This window comes from Sander lucioperca, chromosome 10, assembly GCF_008315115.2.
Source record: "Sander lucioperca isolate FBNREF2018 chromosome 10, SLUC_FBN_1.2, whole genome shotgun sequence".
In the NCBI taxonomy this organism is placed as follows: domain Eukaryota; kingdom Metazoa; phylum Chordata; class Actinopteri; order Perciformes; family Percidae; genus Sander; species Sander lucioperca.
In genome coordinates, this window is record NC_050182.1 from 22,564,254 (window position 1) to 22,575,149 (window position 10,896).

Sequence of the window (10,896 nt, forward strand, 5' to 3'; positions counted from 1 at the left end):
TGTTAGCCAAAGATTGAGGTGAAGCTGTGTGTGTGTGTGTGTGTGTGTGTGTGTGTGTGTGTGTGTGTGTGTGTGTGTGTGTGTGTGTGTGTGTGTGTGTGCGCGCGCACGCACAAAAACACACGCGTCAGCTCTGCATGTGTACGTGTGAGAGCCGAGAGATTAAAAGGAAATCGAAGCCCGTCGATGTGCGGACAGGCTGCTTTCAGCGCTGCGTCCCTCAGCATCAATTAGCAGGTTGTGCTGTGACTGGCTCCTGTTAGAGGTGAAGTGGGCCAGCTGAGGGAGGTAAACATACCTCTCCCCAGGGCTCGCTGAAATCAGAAGGAGGGCAACAATGTGCCACTGCCTGAGCCACAGAAGCCTGCCTGTGCCTGGCCACTAACACTCTTTAGCAGCCATTTCCTACCTTCTCCTCCAATTTCCTCGCCCCGGTTCATGTACGGGCCTGACAGTGGACGTTTCACCTGGCTGCATAAGAAACCTTTTTTTCTGCTATGACTCCAACCTGTGTGTGTGTGTGTGTGTGTGTGTGTGTGTGTGTGTGTGTGTGTGTGTGTGTGTGTTTTTGAGGGAGCCTGTGTTTTGGGTCATTTCAGCCAAGTCATGAGATGGCTCAGGTTGATCATATACAACCACCAACCAAAATTAGGTAAATGCCTGCTTTGCAGCATAATTCAGTATAGGAATGTTTGTGTTAAAAATAAAAAATGATTATGTAAAATGGTGGCATAAGCTATCAAGCTTAGAACAATATTCCTAAGCTTGTCAAAAAAATAAATATACTGTATATATATTTCTTTTCGGGGGAAAACAGAGACCATGGTTTTTCAAAATTCCCCTTCTTTTTTCTCTGTGGCCTGATTGAACAAACTACTGTGCTGTGTACAAACTGTCAAAGATAGTTTCTCAGATAATTTTTTGCCGATTGTTTCAAGCCCAGTTTTTACACCCATGTAATAAATCTTATTAAACTGCATTTTTTCCCCAAAACAAACCAATGTTATAACACAAACTGTGAGCTCATCTAGGATGGCCAACTTTTAAAAAAGGGAGAAGAAAAGCCTTCTTGTAAACAGAGGAACAAAGAACTGTGGCTCTCGTAACATTCACTCTTAACATTACTCAGAAGAAAAACAAAAGGAAATGGAGAAAAGGGAAGAGAGCGACAGCAAATCAAATGTATGAGGGAGTGTTTGTCTTAAAACCGTGAGGTAAAATGATATTTCTGTGTCTCTGTGGCACTTTATGATTTAAATGGACCTTCAATCTTTCATCAAAGGCTTTAGATTTGAATGTCTGAGGCCTGGTTCTTAACAGAGCTTTATTAAAACAGACAACATATAGTGTAACATCCTAAGTGCTAGACTGGTCATGCTTTCACATGCATTTAGGTCAACCTAACCCTCTACTACACTGGGTCCATTCAGGGCCACAAGGTGTAAATTGAGATGTAAACAAACAGCTAGGTTTAAGCGCTGAAGCTAAAGGTCCCAGATTGACCTCTATTACAACACAGCTCACCTCAGTCTGAACAGAGATTTAAAACATTTGGGGCCCTATTTTAACGATCTAATCGCACGGCGTGAAGCGCCTGGCGCAGCTGCGTTTAGGGCGTGTCCAAATCCACTTTTGCTAGTTTGACGGCAGAAAAAAAGAGTCCGAGCGCCGGACTCATGGTTCTAAAGGGTTGTACTTAGTGTCTTCATTAATTCAGAGGTGTGTTTCAGGCGTAACATGGAATAAACCAATCAGAGTGTCATCTCCCATTCCCTTTAAAAGCCAGGCGCGTTTGGACCTTGGAGCATTGCTGTTATGATGGAGGACTAGCACCGTAATATTTTTATTTGTAATCTTTTGCATGTTTGTGTGCTGCTGCGCTTCCCTGTGTGTGTGTAACAAGCATATTGTGTGTATAGGTTTTTGTTAGTCAATGGCGCGATCACTTCCCGCTGCCTCAAGATAGCAATACGCCCAGAATGGTGGGAAGATGGGCGCAAAGATGGGTGCAGGTGCATCTGCTATTTAAACGACGTGGGCGCTGGACGGGAAACTGACAACTGCGTCGGTCTTAAACTAGCAAAGACACGTGCGTCGGGCTTTGTGCTGCGCTGCGCCGGGTGCAAGATAGGGCCCTTGATAAGTTAGGCAAATACAAAAAAGAAATGCTCTCTGAACAAATTCAAACTTCACATCAGAAAATCAGGAGGTTTTCAAGATGGCGAGTGTCAGGTATGGACAGAGCTCCCCCACTAAACTGCTGTAATATTTCTAAACGGGTCAAATGGTGCCAATATTAACATGAGCGGGCCAAGAACAGGTGCCCGTGAGTGTTCTGCATGATGCCAGAGCCAGTAGGATAGCAGCTTACTCATTACACCCAGTGTTGTGGAATTTCCAGCTTACAAACTCATGCTGTGTAAGTTGAGACAGTGGTACCCTTAGGTCTCATTCAGGTCAGTGATCAACATAACCTCATGACCTTTTCAAGCAGATGAGCACTTGAACTTTGTGCCTCCAGGGAGCTTATTCCCCGGAGTCCTTATGTTTTCTCGCCTTGCTGTTTTCCTTGGATTGGGGTGCCACCTGGATCGTGGTTGCAGCTGCTGCCGTGTTCCTACTCGATGCCCTGCTACGCCCTGCACTGCTACAACTATTAGTTCTAGTCATAGTTCTATTACCTTTATTGGTAATATAATTTCCACTGCTCATCATACCAACTGCTATTATTATTATGAAGCATATTTCTCCATATCTGTATCTGTGTCTCTGTATTTCTGTATATCAGTGTCTCTGTGTCCCAACTGGCAGCGGCAGATGGCCGCCCACCAAGAGCCAGGGTCTGTCCAAGGTTTCTGCCGGTAAATAGGGCTGGGCGATATGGAGAAAATCAAATATCACGATATTTTTGACCAAATACCTCGATACCGCAACGATATTGTAGTGTTGACTATTGGTGCTTTCACAAAATATTTACACAATGAGATTTTTGATAAATAATCATCAGTAATGTGGATATGTGATAAGTGGGTAAAGGTAAATAGTAGGACAGTTACAACAGTCTGGTAAGTTCAGAAAATGACATCACTTTACTGTAATGCAGCCTTTAAAACCAGGAAAAGACAACACTTATGCCATATTACGATATCCAAAATCTAACACGATATCTAGTCTCGTATCACGATATCGATATAATATCGATATATTGCCCAGCTCTACCGGTAAAAAGGACGTTTTTCCTCGCCACTGTCGCACCACATGCTTGCTCGTGGGAAATTGTTGGGTCTTTGTAAATTATAGAGTGTGATCTAGACCTACTCTATCTGTAAAGTGTCCTGAGATAACTGCTGTTGTGATTTGACACTAAATAAAATTGAAATGAATTCAATTGAATGGAAGAAGGTAGACGTAACAGCTGTATGATAAGACAGTGCTGCTCATCCTACCAAGGCCATATTAAAACTAAACACATAACATATTTTGTCTTTGCTGGCATATTTGGGCACCCGCACTCTCTTTGTTTACCTTAAAGGTAACGCTTCCAGCATGAGTAAAAATACACCTTCAGGAAGGCAGGAACTTCAGAGAGTTGGGATAGCACGACACAATAACACATCCTGGTAAAAACTGTACAGCCTGGCTAAATTCTCTCCTCAATTGAGTGCTCACTAAATGCTCCTGTGCAATTCATCAAGGTCTGCTGAGTCTCCTTCACGTATGTGAAATGAGTTGTGCTGCTCCTGAGTTTTTCCATTCACAACAACAACCACATCATGACTTCACTTCACAGTCTTACCCCCAACCCCCGGACTTTCTTATACCCGCCTACTGTGCAATATTTAATATTTATTATGTTATACTTTTGATAACACTGATCTTTCTGTGCAATTTCATTACTGTGCAATATCATTATTTCACACTGCGTATCACACTGTATACAAACCATATTTATCTTTCTATTTTTATACATGTATATAGCGTCCCAGAACTGTGCACCTTACCCCCTCTTATTCTTTTGCACTACTTATTTTATTCCGTGTTGTTACATTTCTCTTACATACATGTTGACACTGGAAAAGAAGTTGCTTCAATCTCGTTGTACATGTGTATAAAGACAATAAAAGGCATTCTATTCTATAGGCTGAGGATGTTACAGCAGCTGAACAGAGTACTCTGCATGTATTTTATTTCATGGGTAATATCCAGCATGTTATGTAATACTTTCAGTATTATATCATATTATATCACCTGTGTTATAATCTATCTTCACATAGTCTATATCAATGACATTTCATTTCCAGGATTATTCGGGTACCGCCAGAAATTCTGCAGGATGTGACCTAATTTTAGGTCACATGTCCGTCACCTTCCACTTTCTTTGTGTTGGAATTCTAATTCTAAAAGTGGATTTTTGAAGACTATGGTTAAGCTCCTCAGATCTCTGCAGGGTAACTGTGGATTTCCACTGGATGCGGAACGTCTGCGGACCGGCTCAGCTGCGGAACGGCCTTGTGCTCCGCCGTCCGTCAATACCCACCAGGTCCGGATTTGTTGCGGCACGGCTGCGGCCATGACTGACAGCTGTAGTCACGAGGACCCACAAGATCTCGCGAATTCACGTAGAATAGAACCACAAAACCAACACCAGTTTGTTTCCATCCAGAGGAGTAGAGGGGAAACAACTCTGTGCTGTGTTTTCAAGGTGTAGTGCAGGGAAATATGATCCGCCGTGAGCACGGTGTATTTTATTTTGAAAATTAACCGGATTTTAATTTTGTTTCTGTGCTCGACTTCCTGTCCCGCACAATCTGCCGTGTGCTGAATTGCTGCGGAGCTCTCCAGCGTCCGGCAAAAATAGAAGCTCTGCGTATCTGCTCCGGAGGGCTGGAACCGCCGGAGCTGGGACAGAGTAGGGACGCAGACGTTCTGCAGTCAGTGGAAATACACACACTGACTTTAATGGAAACATAATGACTCCACCGATGTTCCAGAGCCGTTCCGCAGCCGTTAAGCATCCAGTGGAAATTGCCGGTAAATCCCAAAGAATTAGCTAAACTATCTGTCCAATCTGGGTTTTCAGTTGAACAAGTAAAACAACTCTTGAACGAGCACATTCCACCAAAACAAGTTCCTTCCCGAGGCTGTTTTGCAGAGGCGTTGTCATTTTGTCCTGCGCTTAGCGCCGCCCAAAACAATTCTGATTGGTTTAGGAAGGTGGAGGAAGGTCTGGCAATGTGAGATGCATCATTTTGAAATATATTGCGAAATCTTGTCGTCATAGTGCTCGTGCATCTCCAAACGAGGTCCATGTTTCCCATAAACCATATTACTTAATGTCAAAAAGAGGATGTTGCTCTTCCTGCTAAGTGTGAAAGCATGTTCGCTGACACTGACACTGGCCTGTTTGAACTCCACTGTCTCACTTATCAGCTCACACCCACCACCCGATTGTGGTAAACTGACTGCAACCTTTATCAAAGTGGAACAGCTTTCAAACAAAAAATGTAGGCCCATAGTGATTGGACTGCTGGTAACTGTGTGTCAAAATCCTTTCACTACAGGAAACAGAACAATCTCAGAGCTATCAAGCTAACGTTACACACTGAAAATAGCTTATAGTTTTGACGAAAATTCAAATGCTACATGAGGCCGGCCTGCTTGGTTCATTCAGGTAATGATTGTAAAGATTTACAAAGAATATGTTTCTGGCATTTCCTCTCTAACTGGGACACTTTGGGACCCATTGGGGGGAGATTGTTGTGGACGAAGTACACACAGAGATACACTGGTAAGAACAAATTAGGTTTAACCATGTATCAAGCTAATTTAGCTCACGTAACTGTATTGTGTGAACAGTTAACTTTATTTAAGATTGTATATATGGCGTTTTCTTTTGCGGGGTGCAAATGTTCCACCAAAACAAGTTCCCGAGACTATTTTAGAAGATTTACCGTCCCTGCGTCCGGAGCTTAGCGCCGCCCAAGGTGATTGTGGTTGGTTTAAAGAAATGCAAACAGCATTTCTAGCCAGACCTTACTCCACATCACTGTGGAGATAGGTCTGGCAATGCGAGACTATAGTGTAATAAACCAGAAAAGCTTAAACATTAGACATGGACAAGCCTACCGTTTTTAATGTTTTCCTTTAGCTTCCCAAAAGGGAAACATATTTGAACAGCGAGTGCAGAAAACAGCTCAGAGGGAAGAAATGGACTGTTCAAGTGTTCCAAAATTAGTCCGACTTATTAGGCCTACTCTGTCTGTTTGTAGGGCACACTTGACATAAGAGTGGCCCTGAATCCAGCCAGTTGTTTTGATGATCAGTCAGCACCATGGACAGAGACCATGTCACCACATCCTGACCTCTGGGGCCCTAACCCACTAACACAAACCAAGAGAAAGCACTGGAAAGGCCCAAAGGCTGCCATAGGCTCTTTTGTTAAGTATTTGTCTAAATGATGGGGGGGGGGGGGTAATCAGTCTAGTTCAACAGCAACGGCTATGTCGGATAATTGCATATTCAAAATCTCAGCAGACTACACTGACAAGCGTTAACCCACAATAGGATGCAGTCTTCCCCTTATCTCACAATCTACAAGGATGCTGCTCAGCATTATTTTTCTGCATGATTAAGCAACTTTCAACTTTGTTCCTCATTTTACTTCAAGAAGAGACAGTCATAAATAATCTTAAAACATTTATAGGGGCAGCAATGGCTTGTCTTAACGTTACTCGACAAGATATTTAAACTTCCACAGTGAGCTCACAGCAGCTTGTCACAATGCTTACTGGGGGAAGATAGGCCAGAGTTTCCATCCATAATGCATTACTACCACACCGTTACAGTCTTTACAAAGTAATACATGACAGGGAAATATGCTGTATACAAAAGCCCTTCTCCCTGTGTGACAACACCGCTTGGTCTCTTTAAATCTAAATATAACCGCACAAAGCTGATTCCTAAACAGCCTGGCTAATGTTGCGTTCACTTTCTTCTCGAGGGCTCCGAACGTTGGTCCAGATGTCAAAAACAAGACTTGTGCGTGTATTAAAATATTAAACTCATACCTCATGTGTTAAATAATACCGGTGATTGCTGATTTTGTAGTGAGTAGATGAGAAACGTCACTAAATATGCAGCAGAATGTAACACTTTAAGCCAGCTAGGTGTCAATCAAACATTGGCACTATACTAGCCTAACTTCTTAGCAAAACGTTGTTGTAGGCCTATAACCCATCACTGGTTGAGCTTATCCACCCCCTAAAAGTTAGCCAAACGTCGTGAATTATGATATTACAGAACATCTTATCTTTCCCCCGGTCACATATTGACACTTAGGTTGGTCGTCGACGCTCCATTCAGAATCCTAATATTTCCTACAGCCATGGAAGGCAGCAGCTAGCTTTTCAACCTAGTCGTTCACAGAAACAAGCTGAAAACTCACACAACTGTCCCCACACTGACCTTGTTCAAAGGGGGGTTTCGGGTAACATCGTAGCCCCGCTTCTTGGTGTAGACGAAGGTTTTTGCTTTGTCTTCGGACTTGTGCATCTCTGTTTCCACTGACTCCCGTTTGACCAGAGCGCGTGCCATATTGTAGCCTCTTTAAATAGAGCGACGGTGGACTGTTGTGAACTCAACAAGTAGGTGCGCAGGTCCAACCAGTTTAAACAGACTATGTTCTATAACCCCAGAGCTCTGGCCGCTCGTCTGCCTGTGTAGTCAGCGTAAGCAGAAGCGGAGTCTCCTTATCAACAAGCTGTTCCTATCGTGTCCAACGCTTTTCTGAAGGTATCAATGTGCGCCAAGTCCCTCCGTGACCTATCACCTGGCAACAGGCGAGGTGAGGTAGTTAGGAACACAGAGATGTAAAAACGAACCATAACACTTTCCCCCCCTTTATGTCTTAATTTTTCCGTTGAGGATTAAATATACGTTAGTATTATAGTTTCAAACAGTATTGTAGCATGGGTTTTTATTGGGTTATTTCATGACAGCTGTGCTGTATTGAGAGGTTTTTAAGACTTCAGTGAATTGAGTAGGCTACAAAGGCTATTAATGTGAAAATATCCATTATATTCCAATATCAAATCAATGAAACCAGAACAGAACACAACTTTAAAATCAATCCTTTAATTGGTATACCCATTTTAAGGTGGTTTGGCATAGTTAATATGATTTAAAACGACTTTTCATACCACTATCTTTACAAACAACGAGTTAATTTAAGTTCATTCATGATTATGATATGATGTTATTGTCTTAATGGAGAGTCTAAGCAACATTTAAGCAGAACTGAATTGTATGTTGATAGCAGTAGGCTACAAGTAGCCAAAGTAATACAAAGTTATGCTATTACTTTTAGGAGCTATAGCCGTAGCAGAATAATCAAGTAAACTTTATTGTCAATTCTCTGAAATATGTGCCAAACATACAGAGCAAAGAGAAATACGTTTCTCTCCGACCCATGGTGCAATAAGTACAAAATATATACAATACAATACATACATTCAAAATGGTGCAAAAGTGAGGTAAACCCAAACATTATAGAAAACTAAATACATTGAGACAATATGAAGGAAAAACTATAAAATGAAAAGTGAAAAAGTGTTCCTGAGTGTCCTTCTTATATTACAGTAAGTATGCAGCACTGAGCAAGCACCATCCCCAGATATAAGAGTACATTTGTTATTCTAAAATAAACAGTTCACATATTGTGCCATGTATGATTTAGATTATGCTGTGCCCCAGTTTCCCCCAAGTTTTTGACGAGTCATGACATTTGTTACAAACACGTAACTAAGATTGTTTAACGACCAGTGTTGGGAGTAACGCGTTACAAAAGTAACGCAATTACAGTAATGTATTCCTTTTTGCTGTAACGCAGTAATATAACGCATTACTAATTAAATTTCGGTAATATTATACTCGTTACAATCTCAGTAACGCGAGTTACAACGCATTTTAACTCAACATTTAGTGGTGCATTGGTTTCTTTAAGAATTCACCAACACCGCACATTTCTTCACAGGCAAAAAAAAAAGCCGTATTATTTTCCTGTCGCTGTATTCGATGGTTGAGATGACTGCAGAGACAGATACATTTGCGAGATGGATATTATTATCAGGAGTTATTACGCTGCGTTGAAGTGAGCTGTCCTGTTTCTGTTCCCTTGGTCAGAGCCAGAACCAGAGACGGTACGGACAGCATGTATGTCCCAACAGGTGACGGTACGTCAGCGGCTGACAGATATAAACATGTCGGGAATTAATGTTGAGGCTTGCTACACGTAAATATCATTGCATTTTTATCAGCCGTGGAGAGTAACTCTGCCTGTAGTGGAATGGCTTCGAATGACGACCAAAAGCGCTTGTCTTTTACTGTGACCATTTACTGTTCAATATGTTGCAGTTTTACAAACAAGAAAGTGAACAACTTGAGCCTGACGGACATGTTGCATCTCAGTAAGCTAGCAAGAGTAGGCTACACAACAGACAACTTCCGTGTAGCCTACTTCAAAATAAAAGCACTTCCTGTGACGGTTCGCAGTAAAACTAAATTACTGTTAAATAAGGTTGTGTAGGCTACCTTTTCACAAATCAGCTGTAAATCAAGTAGCCTACTGTAAATAATGTAAATAGTGAGTTTTAATCACACTATAATTGAACATTTCCTTTAGAGTGTTTTAAACTAAACAACATGAATTTCTAATTGAAGTGCTATAAACAAACATTTTACAACAATGCCGTACTTTTAATTGAGTATTTTGATTTTCTCCTACTTGCCTATTATACGTTTTACTTATCTATTTTGTATAGCTTTAGTTACTTTGCATATTTATATTAATTATACAAAATATGAATAATCTATGATGTATTAAAGTGGATAAAGAGGAGACTTTATTGATCCGGTGGTGAAATTCACAAGCTAGCTGCCAAATAAACTTCCCCTGTTATTTTGGTGAAAGTAACTCATAAGTAATGCAAAAGTAGTGTAACGCATTACAATTCAGAGACAGTAATATTGTAATATAACTAATTACTCTCAAATGACAGTAACTAGTAATCTATAATGTATTACATTTTGGAAGTAACTTGCCCAACACTGTTAACGACATGGTGTGTCTAAGGGCTGTGACAGGAGTGAAGATATTTAAAGCCAAGGTCAGCCTTCACCCTGTTTCAGTATGCAACATTAGGCAACTGAGACTTTGACAGGCAGAAATACCCTGCTGGGAGTGGGAGAAAGGTTATTTAACCCTCAGTCCATAAACCTCATGTTGATGAGGTGACTGCTCCGAATTCACTACAGTCTTGCCTCAAAGCCAGCTGATTTGCAAATGATTGTCCCTGCAGAATCACAGGCATCTACAGGCGCATACTTGTCATTTTTCTAATTATTTACTTTATTATGTATTTGTCTTTAGGATTCCCTGTCAGTGTGCGTGACTGATGAGTGAGTTCAAACCCTAAAGGAACACATCTGAAGACTGATTCTATGTCAAAGTTGAGCTTGTGCCAAGTGTGTAAAGTTGGTCGGCCTGATAACATAATCTTGAGTGTGTCTGCAAGGCACTTTGACCCTGTCAGTGTTATAGTATATCAGATTTTCTAGGTTTTTAGGATTTGCAAGTTTTTAAGTTACCTTTTGTGTCATTTTCCCTCATTTTTACCCCTTAAGTCAGACCACTTTCTGAAACTGTGGAGAATAGCCAATGTCTGAACTTGCTGCATTCAGACATCATGTCCTCCCATAAATCATGGCACACTGTGGCTGTATGTCAATTTGGTGCAGTCACACTACTATTAGTGTAAAGATTGATATCTCTGACTTATCCATGCACTGTTGAGCATATCAAATAACAAGTACAGAAGCCTTGGGTTTAACGCATTGATG

The 10,896-nt window shown here is 41.3% G+C and overlaps 1 protein-coding gene across 2 annotated transcripts in view; it reads right to left on the reverse strand.

The window, feature by feature from the left end:
* The window catches only part of me1 (malic enzyme 1, NADP(+)-dependent, cytosolic), a 117,928-nt gene extending 110,152 nt beyond the window's left edge, over window positions 1-7,776 (reverse strand). For both annotated transcript variants that reach the window (XR_004108999.2, XM_031322781.2), the window contains exon 1: window positions 7,465-7,776. Coding sequence is in view for 1 of the 2 variants with exons in the window: in XM_031322781.2 (XP_031178641.1) it covers window positions 7,465-7,593 (129 nt within the window). In the remaining variant the exon portion in view is untranslated. The remainder of the gene's footprint in view (window positions 1-7,464) is intronic.
* Window positions 7,777-10,896: the final 3,120 nt, after the last annotated feature.